Raw genomic sequence first — 23,728 nt, 5'->3', positions numbered from 1 at the left:
GCTGTAGGAGTTGAGCAAAAATTACTAAAATTCGTGAAAGTCAAATGTGGTCTAAAAACTAGCTTTTTGGAGGCAATCAAGTTGTGGCGCGAAATTGTACTGAACGTAGTAGCTTTGCTTCCTAGTAGTTTGCCTTGGCTACCCCCTACCACGGGTGATAACAAACAAGTGCGATGACAGGTGTTGGCTATCATATCAGTGCTGACGCGATGCCACTTTTTGCGCGCCAAAGCGTGATTGCACCCGAAAAGCTAGTTTTTAGGCCACATTTGGCTTTCACGAATTTTAGTAATTTTTGCTCAACTCCTACAGCATTGGTGCCAAAGAAGCAAATAACCAAAAAACATTGAAGAATATGATGCCGTTTTGAAAAATCCAACTTATTACGTATATTAGGGTATTTCAGAACAAAATCTATCAAAAAATCAACTTTTTAAGGTTTTTCTGATTACAAATGTGATAATTACACATGTTTCCTTCAATTTTATTGGCACACGTTGCTCGGAGAAGTTGTAGCAAACAAGTATACCTTTCAATTTCTGCCGAAAGAATAAAGTTTTGACATGTTTTTGTGTATTTATGATTTTTTGAAGTTCAAAAATAGTCGAAAAACACAAAATTGATTTGATGCACCTCTTAATTTTAATGGATTTGGCTGAAATTTTGACCAGTTACTTCTTTTAGGATACCAATCAAAATATGGGGGTGGACTTGAGAATCAGAGAACATTTTTGAAAAGCTGGACAGGCCTAATGGCCATATTTTTGGAGGCGGCGAAATCAATGAGACGTGGGCCGTTTTCGTTCGTCTGCTGGTGGGCGCTGAACTTACCAATCGTCGGTCTGAATTCCTCCTCCTGGCCTATCTGAGCGTTTAAATATCCTATGATGGTCTTGATGTTGTGGCTTGGGCAGCGATCGTACTCGCGTTTGAGCTGCGCGTAAAATGCGTTCTTATCATCATCAGTGCTTCCGGAGTGTGGGCTGTGCACGTTTATTATGCTGAAGTTGAAGAATCGGCCCTTGATCCTCAACCTGCACATTCTTTCGTCGATCGATCACCAACCGATCTCGTGCCTCTGCATATCACCCATCACGATGAAAGCTGTTCCCAGCTCGCGTGTGTTGCCGCAGCTCTGATAGATGGTATGATTACATCTAAACGTTCGCACCATGGATCCTGTCCAACAAACCTCCTGCAGCGCTACGATGCCGAACCCGCGGTCCTTCAGTATATCGGCGAGTATGCGGGTGCTCCCAATGAAGTTGAGAGATCGGCAGCTCCACATACCGAGTTTCCAATCGCAAGTCCTTTTTGTTCGCTGGGGTCGTTGCCGTTGATCTCGATTCGTATTATTCTGTTGCCGATTTTCCGCTACAATGTTTTTTTACGGCTGGCTCGTAGGATTGGCTCTACTTACCGGAGGACCATAGTGCACAGTTGAGCTTAGAGCCCTTCCCTGGCACTAATTTCACCTTTTTGGGCTTATGGTGCTATTACTCGACCAATCATGTCAGTTCTACAATGCCATTATATTAGCACGGAAGGCGAATAATAGTGTCATGTAGTTACTTGGAAAGTCTCCTATGATGATCTTGGCTTCGTATTCTGGGCAGCTGTCGTACTCGCTTTCGAGCTGTGCGTAGAATCCGTTAATGTCAGTGCTTCTAGACTGTTGGCTGTGCACGTTTATTTTGCTACAGTTGAAGTGATCGGACACCAACCCATCACGCGCTCCTGCATCTCACCCATCAAACTATGTAAAAGCTGTTCCCAGCTCGCGTGTATTGCCGTGCCGCAGCTCTGATAGATAGTAGGATAACCTCTAAACGTTTGCACCGTTGATCCTGTTCTACCGAACCCTCGGTCCTTCAGTATATCGGCAAGTATGCGGGTGCTCCTACAGCCGCAGCTGTAAAGGCGTGGGTATTCAGCATGACTATGCTGAGGGCGACGGGTTCAATACCCGGTCGGCCCAGGAACTTTTCGTAATGGAATTGTCCTCGACTTCATTGGGCATAGAGTATTTTCGTGCCAGCCTCACAATCTCCACATGCAAAATGATGATTTGCAGAGGAAGCGCTCAGTTAATAACTGTGGGAGTGCGCATAGAACACTGGGGTCATTGTCGTTGATCTCGGTTCGATCTATCTTGTTGATTATTCGGTGTTGGTGTTTTTACGACTGGCTCGCAGGGCTTAATGCCAACCTTCCGGTTTACTGTCCGGAGGGTCCCAGTAAGTTTGCCGAAGCAAACCCCCGTTAATGTCAGCATACGACCAAAGTTCCCACCGGGATTGGTTACCCGATCTTTCCTAAGGTTGCTCGTATCCCAGCCAGTACCACGTGAAGGTATGGAACTAAGTTGTATGGCAACAGGCTGAAGGAACTTACAAAAGGTCTGGATCGCATTGCCTGCCTTTACCGTGCCAAATTAGGATGTTTTTCTAGGGAAGTGTATCCGTTAGCGTTGATAAATAAAGTTTTTACGATTTCAACTTTTCTAAAATATGTGTCATTATCATTGCATGCATATTTATTAGTACCGTAATCTGGCAGTTAGTTGATCAGCGGGGTGAAGTTGATCACTATGAGAACCACGTCCTTCAACCGCTGAGAACGCTACAATTCTGTTTCAATGGAACAACTATTGACGTAAATCAATTGTGTGAATATTTTTGAAGAAGTTTTGAATGTTTATATGGCAATTATGTCAGATTTTACATGAAAATCTATGAAAACTCGGTAAAAAGACTGTCTTTCAAAAAATCGCCTCCCATCAACGCCTTGTATATCAGATGACTCACGAAACACTTTTATTCGTTCGTGGTAGGCTTATTTATTGAATATAGCTTTGAGTTAAAATTGAAGTTATCATATAAGTTTTATTTGAAAATAGCATATTTTTGCGAAAGTAAGACGAATTGTACCACTTTTAGGCGTTTAATGAGGGTCATTCTGTAACCTACTACTTACCTTACCGGTCAGGCTAAGGCCGGGGTGGCCTCTGCTGTACATAGTAGCCGCCTCCATTCCACTCGGTCCAAGGCTGTTTGTCTCCAGTTCCGCACTCTGCGTAGTGTCCGCAGATCGTCCTCCACTTGGTCGACCCACCTAGCTCGCTGCGCTCCACGTCTTCTTGTACCGGTCGGATGACTCTCGAGAACCATTTTAGTCGGGTTGCTATCCGACATCCTGATGACGTGACCCGCCCACCGTAGCCTCCCGATTTTTGCGGTATGGACGATGGTTGGTTCTCCCAGCAGCTGATGCAGCTCGTGGTTCATTCGCCTTCTCCAAGTCCCGTCTTCCATCTGCACTCCGCCGTAGATGGTACGCAACACCTTCCGTTCGAAAACTCCAAGGGCGCGTTGGTCCTCTGCACGTAGGGTCCATGTTTCGTGCCCATAGAGGACGACCGGTCTAATCAACGTTTTGTAGATGGTTAACTTCGTGTTACGGCGAACTTTATTCGATCGCAGAGTTCTGCGGAGTCCAAAGTAGGCACGATTTCCTGCCACAATGCGCCTCTGAATTTCTCTGCTGGTGTCGTTGTCGTCGGTCACCAGTGAGCCCAAGTACACGAATTCTTCAACCGCCTCGATTTCATCACCGTCGATATGAATTCGGGGTGGCAGGCGCGGTGATTCCTCCCTGGAGCCCTTTGCCATCATGTACTTTGTCTTCGACACATTAATGACTAATCCGATTCGCCTGGCTTCCCTCTTTAGTCGGATGTACGTTTCCGCCATCGTCTCAAATTTACGAGCAATAATATCAATATCATCGGCGAAACCAAGCAGCTGAACGGACTTCGTGAAAATCGTCCCACTCGTGTTTATCCCCGCTCTTCTTATTACACCCTCCAAAGCAATGTTGAACAGCAAGCACGAAAGACCATCACCTTGCCGTAACCCGGCGAACATATGGTCCGTTGTAGCGCGTTCACCCATGAATCCAGCCTGATATTGCCCCACGAACTCTCTTGCAATCGGTGATAGACGGCGGCATAAAATTTGGGAGAGTATCTTGTAGGCAGCGCTCAGTAGTGTGATCGCGCGGTAGTTTCCGCAATCCAACTTGTCGCCCTTTTTGTAGATGGGACACACGATACCTTCCATCCATTCCTCCGGTAATACTTCCTCCTCCCAAATCTTGGTAATGACCCAGTGTAGTGCTCTCACCAGTGCTTCTCCACCGTATTTTAGAAGCTCGCTTGGTAGTTGATCTGCTCCAGCGGCTTTGTTGTTTTTCAACCGACCAACCTCCTCCTCAATCTCTTGAAGGTCAGGGGCCGGAAGTCTTTCGTCCTGTGCACACCTGTAACCTGTAACCTACTACACTTTATTTTATTTTTAACATACAAAATACACTGGTTGTAAAAAATTTGAAAACTTATTCAGATTCAGTATCATCGAATTTGTCAATCATTTTCTAATTTTGTAATGTAATGTCATTGGTTGATCATCTTCACCCCGTATTGAAAGTTTTCAAATTTGGCCATTTGAACAGTTTTTGTAATAATTTTAACAATGGAACATGATACAGATACACTCAGTATATGTTTCAAAAATATTTGTTTATGCATTGTACCTGATTTTATTGAAAAGAATAGAGGAAAAGTGATCAACTTCCCTTCAGATTACGGTATATTAATCTTAAGGATATTGAACCCTGTTGAAAGCAGACTACAAAAATCTTCACAGTACAATATCTACTACCGTTCTCATAAGCACTTAAGAAAAAAAAATATACATCAGCTCGTAGTGCCTGTGTTTTATAAACCAATAAATTCCATTCCAAATCGCCCATAACTGTCATTGAAAAGAGAGAAAAGGGTTTTCATTCAATTCATCAAAATCCATCACAACCCCAACAATCAATAACTAGAATTTGTAAAATTTAAGGTTAAACCTCGTTCTGCTGATTTTTCAGTTTTAGTTCCTTCCTTTGCCTGTTTATTATAGTCAGCCCTAGTTGTATTCATATGGTGTATGGTTGAATCATGTTACAATCTAGTAAACAAAAAATATTTCACTAGTTTTAGATCTATAGATAATTACCAATCGATTAATGAAAATAGTTCAAATGCATAGCAAAGGCTAGAAAGTCTTAATGTCTTTTCGTTCAAAGTTTGGTTGTTTCGTTTCCGTTTTTTGGTGCCCATTCATTTCTCAATATACTTTCGAAGAAAATTTTATGTTATGCACATATTGAATTTCCAACAAACTGACCTGTCCCGTTTTTGTCTCTATCGTGTGACGTCCATTGTCTGCTGACACCAACAATGCAGAACCTAATTGCAAAACAAAATGCTACTATTGAATTGCCAAGTGATCGTCGTACGTGTCTGTTCAATGTAATGTGTGTGTATTATTTTTGTAACCGTGATTGTTGAAATAATCACCGAAAGAATACTGTTTTTCGCGCTCCAAAACTGATGCCTCTTCGGAACTAATTGCAAGGATACACGCAACGAGTGCACATCGAGAGAACTGGCAACTCTCAAATCTGTTTGATTGATAATTGTTTTTGATATGAATACATGGGCGGTTTCTGTTGGGCTTAAGTGAAACTTCACTTTCGTCACAGATTTGCGTATTCATTTCCAGCAATACCGGAGAGTTGCCAATGTTTCCGATTTGAGCTCTTAGCACCAAACAAACAGCACACAATTGCTACAAAAATAATAACATCAACGCAATGAATTAGAACGTTATGAACTTTTCGGTTTTCTAACCCGTAAATAATTCGATAAGCACGACTGCAGACCCTTGCGAAAAAAATTCTTGACGGTTAACAACTAGACAGCCTCCTGTATTCTAAGAACAAATAATATTAACGTTTAGTTTCCCGACCACAACTTTCCCAGTAATCATCCCTCTCAGATGTAATGGAACCCTCCAACATGGCAGATCAATGTGTATACTTCCACGAATTGTCCCTCTTTTTCTAGTCTGTATCAAAAACCAAACGTTGCTATAACAAACATAATCCTACGTAATAAATCTGTGTGAACAAATAATGTAAGTGTCCCTGTACTAACCAGAAAAAGAGAACCAGTGTGCGCTTTTTGTCCCCTCTTTTTCAACCCACAACAAAGTAACCAAAAGCCATCATGGATAGAGAGAACAGATGTGGCGCCATTCGAGCTTCATGAAACGGCCTGCTTTATCACGCGCTTTTTCGAACGTTTTCCTTCAGAGCTGCTATCTTCCAAATGGGTGCAGCCTTCTCCTATCTACCACCCACAGACACCAATCTTTCCACCCTAAATCCCCTAAAAAATAAACTAAAACTAACTCACCACGTTCTTATTCTCACACTCTTCTCGTACTCCTTCCCTTCCCTTCCAACCAACTCGTCACAATCCAACCCGTGGATGTGTGTGCGTGTAAAACAAAAAACAAAAGAAAATCTCTTGCAAACATGGAAAATTCGATTTGAAAAATCTCTATAAATTTCTATCACTCCCGAGAAAAAAAACACACTTCTTTTTCCCGACAAAAATAAAAACAATCCCCACGCTCTCTTTCTGACTCTGGAAGCCTTCTGGAAAGCGCACAACAAAACAGGAAAAACGACGATCTTGGCTCCTGGCCTCCTCCCGTGTTCGCGCGCGGGCTGTCGACGGCCAGGCAGGCAAACTCGTACAGAGAGACCATTCGTGTCGCGAGCCATCGCAATTGGCGGGTTTAATTTCTTCTTTTGGTCGTGTTGAACGATACCTATATCTGGACCTGGACGGACACTCTCCGAGGGTGCACGTCTTTTAATTTCATACAGTTGTTTTCCGCAGTGGCACTTTCGGAGATGGTGAAATGATTTCGGATGATTCCTAGGAGTTATTATAACCAACTTCGAGTGTCCTTTTGCGAGGGTTCAGGTTGGGTCAGAGTAGATAATGTGTCCGTTACGATGAGTAAAATATTCAAAAACTTGATTGATGACATGCAGGTAAGTGGTGAACGTGAAAAAGTTAAAAAAAACTGAAAAGCTCAAGGAAAATTGAAGGATGATCAAGTTTTGGAAATGTTTTCAGGGTGTACTACACCCTGAGACCACTTTTACGTTTATCAGATCGAAAAAAAAATCAACTGTTAAAACAGTGAGAAAAATATGGCTTTGACACTTCTTTTGACAAAAAAAGATGTGGTAAAAAATAGAAAAATATTTAGTTTTCTCATTGTTTTTTCCGGATTTTTTATGGCCAATGATGGACGTAAAAAGAGGACAAGGTATTTTAACAATCATGTATAAATATTTGCTTATTTTTTGGAATACCGTGTAAAGATTATCTATTGGTATTTTGGAGTTGATCAAAAATGTTGGCTCTGCGTAGATTTTCAGAAAACTTCCCTCGTTGTCATTAGGCGAGCAGTCTAGAAAATTTGGGATTTTTTATAGAAATCTTAATTTTATTCTATTCAGTTTTTATAAACCCAACCTAAAACTGAAAAAAAAACACTGCAAAACATTTCAATTTTTATTTGATGAGATGTACGGATGATGTGTAAGAGTCACTATCTGTACCCTAGGATTTGTCGTAAAGTGTTAAAAATTGATGAACCGTGAATGTCCTATGGGAATTTTTCAAAACTTCTAAAACTAAAGTTGTTTTAGAAGTTTATGTAAACCGTGTACATTTTTCAGAATTGCTAAATAGCTTAAGAAGCATATATTTATTGATTATGATTGCTGAAATTTTTAAAACTCTTGAAAAAGGCTTCTTTGAATTCAAATAAGCTATGAACATGAACCAAAACATAAATAAAAAATCTCTGGATTTTCAGAGGAGTTACGGCTGCAGTCTGGATTTCTTTAAAAACTGTTTGAATATTATGAATTCAGCGCTTAAACCTTGTACACTTTTATGATTTACTTTAAACTTACTACAGTTTCCTCAAGATATATGTACTCTTATTTTAGCTTTGATACTTGTTATCTAGTCTCGAAGATAGCTTAAGTTCATGGTAATTCGATTTTGGGCACTTTTTTACTATGAATCAACAATTTTCAGATCGTGGAATAAATTTTTGACCACGGCTAAAGTATTTACGCATTTTCCCATGTAGAAAAAATATCAAACCGATTGGATCAAAATTGACTACCGTCAAATGGGGTAACTTGCAACACTTTCCGACTTTGAAGCAATATCATTGAAAATCTAAACATTTGAACCATCCTGTAAAGCATCGTGTACGCTAATTACCCAGAGTAGAATACTATGCTGCAATTGATTTATCAAAATATGTTGTCACCTAATCAGGAGGTGCGAAATACATGCTTGTTGCAAGTTTCCCCATCCGTGGGGTAACTTGCAACACAGGACATGAAGTTAAGTTAGCTATCATTAAACAGCACGAACATTCTAGTGCTTAGTCGTATTGTAGATTTTTGATGAAATGCATGAAAAATGCATTGTTAAGATGTACACTAACCAATTGACATATCATTTTTCATGAAAGGGTTGATAGTTATTGCAAGTGAGAGTATATCGTTTAACAACAGGTCTCACGTCCCTCAAATATAAAATATATATGGATTTCATGATACTAGTACTATAGTAACAAAATGTCAACAATGATAATTGTCATTTCTTGAAAAGGTAGAGTGAGTCATCTTTAAGTAGTTTTTAGTTGAAGTGGTGTTTGACAATTTCAGCTAAAGTAACCTTGATTGAAACACATCTATTGAACTTTTTAAATATCGGAATCGGTAATTTGATGCTCAGCTGAAATAATTTAGTCCATCTAGGTTCAGAATTGATGTTGGTGATTGTTTTGAAGCGCCCATAAAATAAATTAAACTTTTAACAAGATGCAACATGAATAAAACACCATAATATGGGATTTCCTAACAATGTTTGAAAATCACGTTCAAAAAATGTAAAAAATGAGTTGTCATTTGAAAATGAACTCGTTATATAATCAAGAAATGATCCGTTTCGGTTATTTCTGTCAAAAATGTCGTGAAATGAAGATAAATAATAGAAGATTTTGTCAAATTTAACTGTTGCAAGTTACCCCATAGTGGTTGACGAATATAATAATGATTTTTTACATTACTTAGTCGATAAGTTTATTAAACTTTTATCGTTTAGCTAAGCTTACTATTAGGTACCCTAACTGCAACCAAGGTCATCAGACTTATCGCACTTACCATAGGGGAGAGATGAAACACGATTTTCATACTTGTTTTTATGGCATAAAATGAGCAAACCGTTTTAACAGTGTAGCTAAACAATAAACAAAGAAACAAAAATATTTTTTCCACTAAATCGATCCTTGGTATACATCATCTCTATAACCGAAATAGAAGGGCATACTAGTTTTCATTATTATTAGAAAATACTTCACATTTAGTGTATGCCATCGTGTTGCAAGTTACACCGCTGTTGCAAGTAACCCCGTTTGACGGTAAGTTTAAAAAAACGGACACGTTGAATGCTTCCAGTGAGCTATACACTCTTTGAAGGAAGCACGACACTAGGCAACGGACTAGCATGCAATGCCCAGTGGCACAGCCGAAAACTTTTCCAGACAGCTGCGGTGGGAATCGAACCCACGCTCCCCAGCATGATGCGACTAAGTGCTTGGTGACACTAGCCGCACGGCCACGAAGCCACACCCAAGTTTTTGTGGAAAAGTGATCACAAGATGGGAAACTGCCCAAATGCCCACATAACCTTGATTTGTAAAATATGTTTCTTATAAATTAAATTTATTAGGAATCTAGATCAAGAAAATTATCACGAAGCATTCATCGATGAACAATCTTATCTGCCCTGACCAATATCTACCCTGACCTTAAGTGATACATAAATTACTACGTCAATTACAAATTTCTGTATCAGCATACTCGAACCTATTAAAGTCTACGAAGCAACTCTGTGAAATTAAATCCCATACAAAAGAAGAAAACAAATCTACCAATGCGATCATATGATTGATTTTTCAGTAAATGTACTCAAAAAAATACCGCGAAGGAACTGCTCTCTCTAGTTTTTCCGTTTCTGTTGCCTATCTCTCTAATTGCAGGTAATTGCCGTGATATCTATTCTCTTCATAGTATTATCTACGATAGCTTTGACACTCAATACATTACCGTCCCTGCAATCCGAACATAACGGCACCTCCCAGGACAATCCTGAACTAGCGATGGTTGAGGCGGTGTGCATCACCTGGTTCACGCTCGAATACGTCCTGCGGTTTAGCGCCTCGCCGGACAAGTGGAAATTTTTCAAAGGTGGCCTCAATATAATCGATCTGTTTGCCATTCTGCCCTACTTTGTGTCCTTGTTCCTGTTGGAGACCAACAAGAACGCCACGGACCAGTTCCAGGATGTGCGCCGGGTGGTGCAAGTCTTTCGCATCATGCGCATCCTGCGAATCCTCAAGCTGGCCCGACATTCAACGGGCCTGCAGTCGCTTGGCTTCACGCTGAGAAATTCCTACAAGGAACTGGGTCTGCTAATGTTGTTCCTGGCAATGGGCGTACTCATCTTTTCGTCCCTGGCATATTTTGCTGAAAAAGACGAGCCTCAGACCAAGTTTGTATCTATACCCGAAACATTTTGGTGGGCGGGAATCACGATGACTACGGTTGGCTACGGGGACATCTACCCCACTACTCCGCTTGGAAAAGTGATTGGTACCGTTTGTTGCATATGCGGCGTACTGGTAATCGCATTGCCCATTCCTATCATCGTTAACAATTTTGCTGAGTTTTACAAGAATCAGATGCGGCGGGAGAAGGCCCTGAAGCGGCGCGAGGCCCTCGATCGGGCCAAGCGCGAGGGAAGCATCGTCAGCTTCCACCATATCAATCTGCGGGATGCCTTCGCCAAGAGTATGGACCTGATCGATGTCATCGTTGATACTGGTGAGTAGCGTTTTGCATTTCTACATAAAATATTAGTAAAACTGTTTTCATGTTTAATCTAAAAGCACTAATTTGTCCATAATCTTGTACGATAGTAAAGAGATCATTATAGGAAAAGGACTTTTCCCATTGTTTTGTGGATTCCTTTAGATTGCATGATTAGCTGATATCGTTTCAATTATAAAATCTCTGCTAATAATTCAACATAGGATTCCCATAGGTTAAAATAAGGTCGTACTTCACGAATCATTTTTGTTATCATTCTATTGTAACACTTTTTACATGCCTACCCAAGTGGTTTAGTAGAAGTAGTGAAGCACTAGCTATGCAGAATAGATCACATATCACTGTAAGAGAACTTAGAAAGCTTCAACGAAAAAAAAAACTCATTTTCCGTAGACAGATAGATCGCTTCTCAAAATTTGTCCGAATCGCACGCAATCATTAGCCACAAAATATTCTAGGAAAGTCCACGTAAATCATTCTTGCGCTTATGTTGGTATGTTCCAAAAAAAGTTAATGTTTGTGTTCTTTTGCTGGTGTATTTTTCTTCTGAAATCTTTTTCCTTCGTATGATTTCCAATTAGCATTTATTTTAAATGTGTTGTGTGTATAAAATCAGGTGAAGATCAATGTATGCGGGAAAAGAAAATATACATGGTCAGCGTCCAAGTGTTAGGAAAAAAATGAACTATCATGTGGTATGTTCTTCACAATATATATTTTTTTTTCAATTTGTTAAGTTTACAAATTAAAAAATTAGAAATAGTAATTAAACTCTTTCAAATTAAAAATAGGACAACAACGGCGAAAACAAATGATGAAATGTACCTACCCATATTCAAAAAAAAGATCGACAAAAGGAGGAAAATATTACTTCTTCACTTCAAAATTTGAATGGCTAACAAATAATCGTAAATGATGTTAAATAGGATGACAAAGTGGAAGCAATTTCAGTCGAATTGACACTCACATAAATCGATGCATTTTCGTATATGGCCTCCACTTAACCTCATATATGGCGTTGCTTTGACTAAATTATTGGAAGAATTCCTTTCAACTATTTGAAATCAATAAAATTGTCACAATAATGACGAAAATGTAAATTCCAGTAAATTTTGATAGGCAGGGAGATGACCATAGAACACAAAATATTTATAAAATATTCAAAATATCAGTAAACCAGATAAACGATAAAAAGTGCACTTGTAAAAATTACAATTAAAAAAAGCATTGAAACACGTGATATTCAAATATTCAATTGTATAAAAATAATTTCCAAGACAGCCTTGATCTATTTAGTTTTAATGATAATTGTAGACGGATCACTGAAACCTAAAATCTTAAAATCTCGGGAAAAAACAACGTTTTTTTTTTCAAAAAGAAACATTTGATGGAAAGAATGATGCTTTTCCCGAAATTACAGAAATAATTCCCATAAGGGAACGTCCATAAATTACGTCACGCAAAAATCAACCATTTTCAACCCCCCTCCCCTCTATGTCACACTTTTTGTATGGGACCTCTAAAATTTTTGTATGGGTTGTCACACTTTTCTGAACCCCCCCCCCCCTCTCCCCCCTCAAAACGTGACGTAATTTATGGACGTTCCCTAACGGAAACCTACAAAAACACCTAAAGCTATCTGATAAGAATATAATTATATGAGAAGTTCGGCAAGTAGATTCCTAAGTGAAACTTCTAGGTATTTAAATAAGTTTCCAGTACAAAGTCATTAAAAAATGTCATTGATTGTTTTTATGCAAAATTCTCATAGAATCTTGTAGCTTCTGGGAAAATATTTGGTTTAGTCAAATTAAAATTCTAGGGGGAATTTTCAATATAATTTACCAAATTATTATCTATTTTCCCTGGACGTTGAGTATCCATCTATTTGTGGACTGGACTGTTTTGCACGAGAATCAAACTTATGCTTGGTTATATTGTTACCCCGGCAGAGGTGAATGACAAATCTAGAACATTAAAAGAACATAATTTATCATCATATCTGATTTTGACGTTCTAGAGTTGTTCATCATTTGCTGGAAATTACAAATGAGTGGCAAAAATAGTATTATAACACTAACTAACTACTTCTGTTATTGCTAAGATATGATTGACTTTTTGTGGGTAGAAGAAAATGACAAACTAATGGTAAGTTTTGATATTGTGAAAGTATTTAATAATTACTAGATTTCCCCTGCTTTTGCATATAGAGAGAAGAACTAATTTTGTTATTATTTTATTCTCAATAACTCAATAGTGGTATGTTTTGCAATTCTCAACCTACATTTTTTTGTTCTTGGTTTGTCATTATAATGACAAAGTTTGACATTCTTTAGTTATTTTATCGAACAATGTCAGTTATTATTTTTGTTCTTTTGACACTTATTTCAAACAAACCAATGACAAGTTTTGTCATTTAGTAATTATAATTCAATGGAAAAACTTGCCATTGTTTTGCAATTCTTCTACTCAGGTAAATTCATGCCAACTAGTATAGCAAACTATCAGATTTTTGTGGAGCGGACCTGGTGTGATGTTTGAAGCACATGAATATCACGCCGAGGTCCTGGGAACAAATCCCACTTCCGACAAACTCACAAAATGCAAGTTTTTTCTGTGGAAAGGAAACACTAAGAGTGGGACAAAATAATTACTCGAAAACGAAATTACTCGAAACGAAGCATTTCCGGCTCAAGGTGTCTTCGATAAAGTTTTTTGTAATGATCATGTAAGCATCAATTTCCAATAACTTAGTAGTTCGCAACTTATCCGCATCTCAGTTCTATCGCTGCTGCCGTCCTGTACAGACGGAGGCAAGTGTGCTCTTTGGATTGCTTTGTGCATGCCTACAGCGTGCGATCGCTGTTAGGTAGTCCGTTTTGTTGTCGGTCGTTCACACCAGTTCGCTTGGCTCGGTAGTGCTTTCGGTGCGTAGAAATAACATTTAATTATCGTTATGACCGAGTTGATTCTCAACACCGTGCAGTTCCGTTTCCCGGTGGGTAGCCCACGTCCAACATGGGAGGAAATCGCCAGCTTTCTGAAGCGGCTGGATACGGACGTAATGGCGATGGAAACGGTTTATAAAACAGCGAAAGATCGTTCGCTGTTTATCAAGTTTTCGTCCCTGGAGGCAATGACGGAGTCGTTGGAGAAGAACCTGAATCCCATAATGTTTGTTTACGCTAGTGGAAAGGAAGTTGAGGTGCGTATGACGGTTGCGGGAACCAACTCACAATACGTGCGAGTATTTGATTTGCCGCCGGAATTGAGCGACGATAGCTTGTCGATGGTCCTCTTGGAGTACGGAGAAGTCGAACGAGTGGTGCGAGAAAAATTTCCGGCGGACTTGGGCCTCGACCATCTATACAACGGAATACGGGGAGTATATATGGATGTAAAAAAAGGCATTCCGCCATCGGTTGACGTCGGCAACTACAAAGGAAGGATATTTTACGAAGGTTTAAAAGACACGTGCTTTTTGTGTCACGGAGTTGGACATCGACAAGACGTTTGCCCTCAGCGACAACCCCGGAACAAGAAAGGAAAGAAGAAGGAGAATAAGTCAAGTTCATATGCTGCGATCGTGGCTGGGGAAGGAACGGTATCGGAAGTGCAGCTGTCATCAGAGGACTTGGACGAGGACGATATCATCGAACTAGTGGAGGAAGAGTTACATGAAGAACATACGGAATTAACAGAAGCGGAGAAACGTAAGTCTGAAGCGGAATCCGAAAAGGAGAGGCTTCGGAAACAAGGTATGGAGACGCTAGAAGAGGTAGCCAAAGCGATACAGGAAGCGATGAGGAACCCACAGGCAAACCAACGGCGAGCCGAATTCGCCACATCAAGCTCTGGATCAGGATCACGCCCCAAGAAGAAGGTTGCGCGAAGAACTTTTTATTGATTTTCTTTTGAATTGTAACTAGAATTACAAATTTTCAACAGGATTATCGGCTCGGTAAAGTTTTTAGATAAGCAGATGAGCCTTTAAAATAAACAATTTGGAAAAAAAAAACTTATCCGCATAGATGGTGCCACCATTTAACTTTTTGGTTTTACGTCCTAGAGACTTCGCGTCTTCGGCAAAGTTGTTCATTTTAACAAAATAAACAACTCTATCTTAGACGTCAAAATTGCACAGCTTACTGTTTTGGAGTTACCGTCAAGGCGCCATTCACCGTGGGGGCTCCATTCACCGTGTGCCTTCCAATATTTTTTCATTATTTCCATATTATGATTGAATGATATGACAATTTCCCTTCAATTTCACCAATACAACACTAATGTATTGTTACCATGTTAAAACGCTCATTAGAAACATTTAAAAGTATCATTTTGACGCTAAAGTGTGTTTACATGAAGCGGGTTTCTGCTCGTTCACTGCATTCATAGTGAAAAATCGAAAACTGCGCTAAGGTGATTTAAGCGATAAACTAAATGTAGTAAGGTACCCCGGGGCAAGTGGGACCTAAAAAAATGCTAATTTGGTTTTGTCATGCCAAAAATTTCAGAACACATTTTTTTAAATAATTCCAATGATCCCAGAAGACGTTGTTGGTATATTTGTACTTATTAACGTGCATTAAAACTGTTTCATAATTTTTGCATTCCATATATTATGCATATAATGAAAAGTGTAGCAGATCTTCATTTACTGCGTTTCACGGGTCAAGTGGGACCTATTCAAGGTTTTTGTTCGAAGGGCTTAATATAAGTTGCAACAAATAAGGTAACATAAATCATAAATCCCTTATATGAATGACTATGTTTAGAGATTAAAATAAGAAGAGGTTTAAGGTATCGTGCATAAATTACGTAACACACAAAAAATCGCTGGGGAAAAAACTTGAATCAACTCTAGCAGCTCATGCAAAATAAAACGTTTTTTTTTCTATACAAAAAGCGCCGTAAAGTGAAGAGACAAAAGATTTCGAAACTTGGTCTCTATATTATATAGTTGATGAATCTAGCCAAAAGTATATATGGGGAGATTTTCAGTATTATCTTTTCCCTTACATAATCTCACGGTCATTAAATAATGTTTTTATTAAATCATGAATTTTGAAATGATTATTTCCCTATTTTAATTTTTTATGAACGGTTCCTGAATGCTCAAAAGAATTCATTATGCAGCGTAAAGTGAAAAAATAATGGAAGATATTTAGAGAAAAACATAAAAAATACATGCTTTTGGTTTTTTTCCAAGGTTTTACCATTTTTAACAAGATGTTTTTCATATAAATAGAAGTAATAAAGTATAATTCAACAGTAGATTACTTAACACGTCAATTTTTATTGACTTTCATGCTAATTTCATATTAGGCTGGACAAGGAGAGATGAATTCATAAAATTGTGTTTGTTTATTCTCATAGGTCCCACTTACCCCAGATAGCGAAATGCACTGGGGCAAGTGAGAGCAGTAAACTAAAAGTAATAAATAAAAATAAAATACAGCTTTTTCGCTTGAAATCATTTGCAAGAACTCCAAATACTATCCTGAAATCGAAAAAGTATTTGTAGAATGACAAATCTATTTTTAAACGACGAATGTAGTAGAGCACGTCAATCTCACCTAGTGAATTGAAAATTACATATAAACAACAATAACGTATATGGTCTCTTTATGGTCGAAACAATAACATTTTTTGTATTTAAAGTATCCGTAGGTGTGGTACCTATGTTTTCCATGAAGAATGTTAGTCTTAAAAATAAATAATAAAAAAAATACCAGCCATAGGTCTCACTTGCCCCGGATTCTCACTTGCCCCGGGGTACCTTAACGTTTTTATTCCACCAAGCAATTAAATTCACATATCAGGTATGTATTTTGCATTACCGAAGTAAGTTTAACAAGAAAGTACGATTACTCGTACTTTTTAGTTGAAACAAAAAGGCACGGTAAATGGGTACCCTAAAAATCAATGGTCTCCATTCACCGTGCCCCATATTGTCCCATAAATCTAGAAAAAATCGAAAATTTGAACATTCGTTTTTCTAATAAAATCTTGCAAGTTATTACTTGAAATGAATTTAAACGAAGAAAATTCCCTCGGCTGGGTTGTTTTGATCATTTTTAAACAAAGTAGAATAAAATTTCTCATACACGGTGAATGGGTCCCTACTACCACGGTGAATGGTGACCTACCACGGAATTAGGCGACCCTACTACCCTTTACTAATTGCACTATATCACCAAATTTTGTGAAAAATTTTCTACTTCTGTGGATATTGCTTTAATTTTAACCTATAACACAAGTTTACAAAATAAAACGAAAGTCGTGAACTTCTGTCAACGACCAACATTTTTGAAGCACAATTTAGTGCTGATTTCGAAACCGACCTTCAAAAAAATTTAAGTAGAACAGTTTTTGAGTTTTAGCTCAATATCGAGTTTTGAAACTTTTCAAAATATGTAATTTACTAAAATTCAAATATATTACGTTTTGTTCAACCAATTTCAAATCTTTTTCCATAAATTAAAAGCTGAATACAATACCATTCGATCATCTGAAAACAGGTTTTGCGTCAGATTGATGAAATTCAAGATATTGGCGAGTTTTAGGGACGATCTTCTTAAATTTTAGCAAAATTTCCAAAAATTTTTGAAGAAATGTATTTTTTTCAATAAGAAAAACCCAACTTAAAAATTCTTTCTCGACGTTTATTTGACATATCATATGTAGGCGATTTACAGTAAAAATTTCAGCTCAATCGGTGCATTGATTACGGAGAATGAGATTTTTGAAGTGAGCGACTTTGCTTAAAAATAGAACAAAAATCGATTTCAAATCATCAGCCTTGTATGGAAAGTCGAAAAAAATTTCGCTCTACTGTATTTTTTTTCCTTCGCGTTTTCGAACTCAGGGCATGATTCTACACCAAAAATGATCATCAGCTTACCGAGTTCAAAAATGCTGTAAACTAGTGTAATGAAGGCAATTAAAAGCGGCACCAACAATGTTTTTAAGACTGGTGTCAAATGACAGCCCTTATTTGCCCCAAATCCTCTTAGATCCACGGTGAATGGTGCCTTGACGGAATTATAGGATCGATATATATTCACATGGTTTCTTGTAAAAACGCCAAAATTCGCTTTGAATATTGAAATTTATTTTCAAAATATCTCTAAAATAATAGGCTGTGGAATTATGACGCCTAAAAAAAGTTGTTTATTTTGTCAAAATGAACAACTTTGCTGCGACGCGAAGTGATTAAAACGTAAAACTAAAAAGTTAAATGGCGGGGCCAATTTTGGAGATAAGTTGTGAATACAGATGGAACCTGAGTTGTGACATCTAAAACTTCGTGATTATTGTGCAAAACAAAATTGTTGAAACATGTTTTAGAGATTTTGGATACATCGGTAACTTCGCAAGGTGTTCCAGAAACCTGGTGACTCCGGGGAAGCAGGCTTGTCCGCACTGAGCGCATGAAAATTCTGCTCTTTGGATTTACACCATCAAGCACTTCATAAATTAGAAATCTTTTCATCTTATCAGATAGAAGGGTGTTGAAATATTGTAAATGTCATTTCGAACTGTCAAAAAACCGCTCCGCAGAGCCACACCGAGCGCGCAAAGAGATTTTCACCCGGGTGAAAACACTCTGGTGAATTTCATTTTGAACGGCCCGTGCGGCGCTGCGGTGCGGTTTTTTGACAGTTCGAAATGACATTTACAATATTTCAACATCCTTCTATCTGATAAGATGAAAAGATTTCTAATTTATGAAGAGCTTGATGGTGCAAATCCAAAGAGCAAAATATTTTCATGCGCTCAGTGCGGACAAGCCTGCGGGGAAGTGGCCACTTTTTGACCGGTTCTGGAACATGGCGAGTGACATATCTTTGAGACGAATGGTATAATAAGGTTATAATAATAACAATTGTTACACAACAATTTTCATGATTTTGTCTATTGGAACATCTTTTGAGAGATTTTGGATACACTGCTCCCCTAGGGAAGTGGCCACGATTTGGTGTTCTTAAACGTAATTTGTGACATATCAAACATCATGATCTAAAATGACAGTTTTCAGGAAATTATCGAACATTTATGAATTCTCTATTTGACTGGTAGGCTCTGGTAGGTAATGAGATAATTTCGCTCTTTTTTATTTCGTGGAAATATTTCAAAGCAACTTCTAGAACTCAGCCATATCTATCAACAATATTTCATTAAAATTCAACAAAACATGATCAAAATCCAACAATTTGTTTTGCTGAAAATTATACTTTGATCTTACTTTTTTACAAGTTACGATAAATTTAGATTTTTTTTTGCTAGATGTTTCTGTTTTTTTAGATAAATTAACTAAATCCTTTGACAGCTCCCATTTTGAAATTGAACAACACTTGCTGTGGATGCATACAGAGGATACTCAAAATAACTGGGACAGGTAAAGCTTTCACTTTTCGAAAAATGTTCAACTAGCTGTAACTTTTCGAATAGGCAATCAAATATTCTCAAATTTTTACTGTAAATTCTTCAACTAGTTGTGTATCAGTGGTCCAATTTTAGAAAAGTTCGGGCTATCTACACGAAGTTAAAAATATTCTAGAAAATGGTATAGCCAACTTTGAGCTGTTATATCTCCGGATTCAATAAACCGAATGCAATGAAATTTTGATCATTTACGACTAATGCAATGAGCTATTGAAAACTTTTGACTAAACTTAAAAAAATTACACGAAAGAAAATTATAACGATCAGTTTATTTTCCTAATAAAACGCCAATTTATCCAAAACTTCATCATCGTTTCAAAATTTAAGATAGTAATTATAGTTAATTGAAATTCCCTCTAATTGACTTGAATATGTTAATGTTTCGAAGGAAAGCAACCAAATGGCTGGCATTATATTGAAAAAAATAATGGGATGCATATGAAAAATATATAAATTTAGTAAAAAAAACATAGAATAAATTAAATCGCTATAACTTGTTTTGTTACACCTCGTCCTTTTTTTACGTCCATGCTTGGCAAAGCGACAAAAAATTCTACCGCCAAAACAATAAGCAAATTCAACATTTTTATATTTTTTAAAACATCTCCGTGATTAGGAGAAGTGTACAAAAATATATAAATATCTATTTTGATTATTATGTTGGCAGTAGAATTTTATTCCGCTAAGCCAATAGTGGACGTAAAATAAGGTTTAGGTGTATTAATAATTTCAAATTAAGTCAAATGTTTTTCAAAGTCCATTATATTAGTCATAAATGATCAAAATTTCATTGCATTCGGTTCATTGAATCCGGAGATATAAATGCTCAAAGTTGGCTATCCGATAATTATACCCTTTTCTAGAACCTTTCTAACTTCGTGTAGAATACCCCGGTCTTTTTCAAATTTTGACCACTGATACACAACTATTTTTGACAAGTAAAAATTTTACCTGTCCCAGTTATTTTGAGTATCCCCTGTAACTCTCCCATGTGCAGTGATGGGAACACTCACTTGCAAAGAATTACACTCACTTGTTGTTTCTCCAGCTCAGAAGCGTGAAATGAAGGAACGATGCATGGACGACTTTTGCCTTGGGGTTTTGTCTAAAAATTTGCCGAATAGAGTAGGGGTCGCACACGCATACCAATGTCGTGACAGAGATGTGAAAGCGACTCTTCACGAGGTGAGTGTAATTTACATTCACCTCGTGGAGAGTTGCCTTTACGGCTTTCTCGTAACTTGGGTATGTGTGTGCGATCCCTACTTTATTCGGCCAACTTTTAGACAAAACCACAACTTTGAAAATCGTTTCTCAAGGCTTAAGTGATCCTCCACAGGTGATTCTTTATTAAATTGAAATTAAAACTGTATGGGGACACAAAAAAAAACATGAAATTATTTCGGCGAAAATTTATTTCACTAAAACCGATGATTTCAAAACCCTGATGGAACAAAAATTTGCTAGCAGTTGCGATATATCTTTTTGTTTCAAGTTTTCCTAAAGTTTTCCTTTAGGATCCCAAAAAATGCCCAAAAATGTTAATTTTTCGGTAGTTTTTCGTTAATAACTCAGAAACTAGAAACTTTTAATTTTGACATGATTGTTTGAGGCTAAAGCGATCGTTTTGCAATATTAAACTTTAACATTTGCAACTTACCTAGATTTACGAGGAAAGATGCATTTAGCGCCTTCAAATAATTTTTTTAACAAAAATGGTCTTCTACAAAAATGTTTCTAATAATAAGGTTTTTTTTTCTAATGTACATGAAAATTAGGGTAGTCCATATTTTTAAACAAATTGGAAACCAAACTTTTTTATTTGCAATAGTTACTGTATACATTTTTCAGCAAAACTGTAAGATCTATCAATATGAAGCAAGTTTGCTAACGACAATATTTATGTAGCCTAAAAATTTACCGATCTTGAGATATTTTTCTGAATTTGCTTAGGGTGGTTCAAGAACCGGTTTTCTGGTTATAACATTTTCAGTTTCAGTTTCTCATGAAAGTCGTCAAAGAAACACCTTGTACAGATTTTAAGTCGAATGCAATTGAAACTTAGGAACCCCTAGATTTTAAGAACTTTTAGATGATAAAGTCACAATATCAGATCTACCCTAAACATGCTTGATTTCAGATAAAAACAATTTCAACAAATTTTGTAAATGAAATGACACAAACGTTGTTTCAGAATCAGTTAAAAAGTGGTCATATCGCTGGAGGCATCAATATTCCGGAATATCTGGAGACCCTGATTAATATTTCCGATAAAATCACCATAAACTACCATCGAATTATAATAAATTATATTTTTGAACAATATTTTGAAGCATATTATGTATTCCTGCTTAAACAAGAAGCCGTATTGAAACTGCATAATAAAATCATTGGCGGTATAATTTTCAATAATAAACACGCCATTAAACGAATGGTAGGTTTATTCGTTTATCCCAGAAAATTTGGGATTTTTCATTGTTAAGATACATAGCCCCCATTTCCTATTGTAAAAGTGGCATTTACAATAAATGTGATGGTAGAAAACCTTAGGATTTGTTGTTGCCCTATTGTTTAAAACATTTAAATGAATGGCATCTACCACTCAATTTAGCGTATTGTTATAATACATTGTTTTGCATGTTCATGAACCAGCTTTTCAAAAATCTATAGAAATATGTTTCAAAATTCATATTTTGCAAAATCACGAAGTTTGGTATGTTCCAGAACTGGTCTAAACGTGTTCCTTGGTGGCACAAAGTTTCCGGAACATACGAAGAAGTGAAGCCGTTATAGAAATTTCCTCAATTTCCCCGAGTATAGAGTATCGTTATTTCTACCATACCATACCATCTATAAAATCGAGAAAACTCTCAGTTAATAACTGTGAAAACTGAGAAGCAGGCTTCGTTCTAATAGAATTGTCTTAAAAATCTTAAACATTAATATGTCGCAAGCCATGTTTCAGCTACAGTCAAAATGTGGCCACTTTCCGGAACAGGTTTCCGGAACATCCGGAACATCTGTTCTGAATCTCTAGAAACATGTTTCAATAGCCCTGTTTTGTAAAATCATGAAGTTTGATATGTCGCAAGCCAGAATCCAGAACCAATCGAAAGTTGCCACTTCCTTAGGGGGATCAAGTTTTCTGAACATCCGGAGAAGAGGCCGATGCATCCAAAATTTTTAAAACATGTTCGAATAACTTTATTTTGCAAAATTGAACAAGCTAGTCTAGACATTTTTAACATGGAAAAGTACATGATATATTGCAGTCCTTGGCATTCACTATCCCTATTCAAGGACCAAAGCTTATAAGAGAGATTCGAATAATAATTTTGAAAAATTGTTACAAAAAGTATTACATTACATTATATATTAATGACATTTCCTTTTAAACATGATACAGCGATAGTGACCAAGCCAAAAACTTTCGTCGATTAGGGGAAGGTGAGGTAATATGCACCCCCTAAGCAAACGTTGCTCTATAGCTAAGATTAAGATGATTTTATGGGTGTATTGTGTATTGAAAGTTAGTTTACTTATTTTACTAAGAGACGCCAACTTTTGGTGCACGTGATATCAATTTTACCGAACCAAATTAACAATTCTAGATTGAGTTTAAATAAGGGCGAAACTAACATGAGAGAGTTCTCTTCATCGACTCTGTCTTCTGCAAATTGAAGTGACAAGATGCAAACTCAATCGAACTTTTTTACACTTACACGGTAGATTGCATCGCAACCTAGCGTTTTATGACCAAAAAGTTCAACAATACTTGCATCTTGTCACTTTAATTTGAAAAAGAGAGAGTCGATGAAGAGAACTCTCTCATGTTACTTTCGCCCTTATTTAAACTCAATCTAGAATTTAAAAAAGTATTACGTTTTGGGTGCTGAAAAACTGTTGGGGGCAAAACGCACCTTATGGTGGGGCAATACGACCTCTGGCATTTTCCGCTTTGAGTTCTAATGAAATACCATGCGGCTTCATCTTAGTTACGACAGCAAATGGAAGAAGTAGGAGGCGGATAGTAGTTAATAGGTTGATTCCATATAATCAGCGCGCAAATGCTTAAATTGCGTGCGCTTCAAATTAGACATTTACTTAGACAATCTTTCCAAATATGTAAAATCATCGATTTCCACGCTTTTCAATCGAATATTCTTTGCATTCTTGAGCTTGTCCGGCTCATTTTTACGTCTAGTTTGCTTGCATTGAATGGAACTTCACTTATATAATAAAATAGCGTGAGGGCGTTTTGCCCCGGGGGTGCGTATTACCCCAGGTTACCCTACCACAAAATTTGAACAATACCAAACTATATACACAGTAATAAATGGCTTCAAGCTTTTCACCGAACCAAAAGTGTCGACAGCCGACAACCACAATC

General features: G+C 37.4%; 1 protein-coding gene across 14 annotated transcripts in view; it reads left to right on the top strand.

Annotated features, from left to right (window-relative positions):
• Nucleotides 1-23,728, top strand: part of LOC109398038 (potassium voltage-gated channel protein Shab) — a 382,157-nt gene that overhangs the window by 283,995 nt on the left and 74,434 nt on the right. For all 14 annotated transcript variants that reach the window (XM_029874584.2, XM_062852564.1, XM_062852565.1 and 11 more), the window contains one exon: nucleotides 10,041-10,884. In XM_029874584.2, the coding sequence (XP_029730444.2) occupies nucleotides 10,041-10,884 (844 nt within the window). The remainder of the gene's footprint in view (nucleotides 1-10,040; nucleotides 10,885-23,728) is intronic.

This window comes from Aedes albopictus, chromosome 2 (assembly GCF_035046485.1).
Source record: "Aedes albopictus strain Foshan chromosome 2, AalbF5, whole genome shotgun sequence".
Taxonomy (NCBI): Eukaryota; Metazoa; Arthropoda; class Insecta; order Diptera; family Culicidae; genus Aedes; species Aedes albopictus.
The sequence above is the reverse complement of the archived record's forward strand: the minus strand, read 5'-3'. Positions and strand labels throughout refer to the sequence as shown.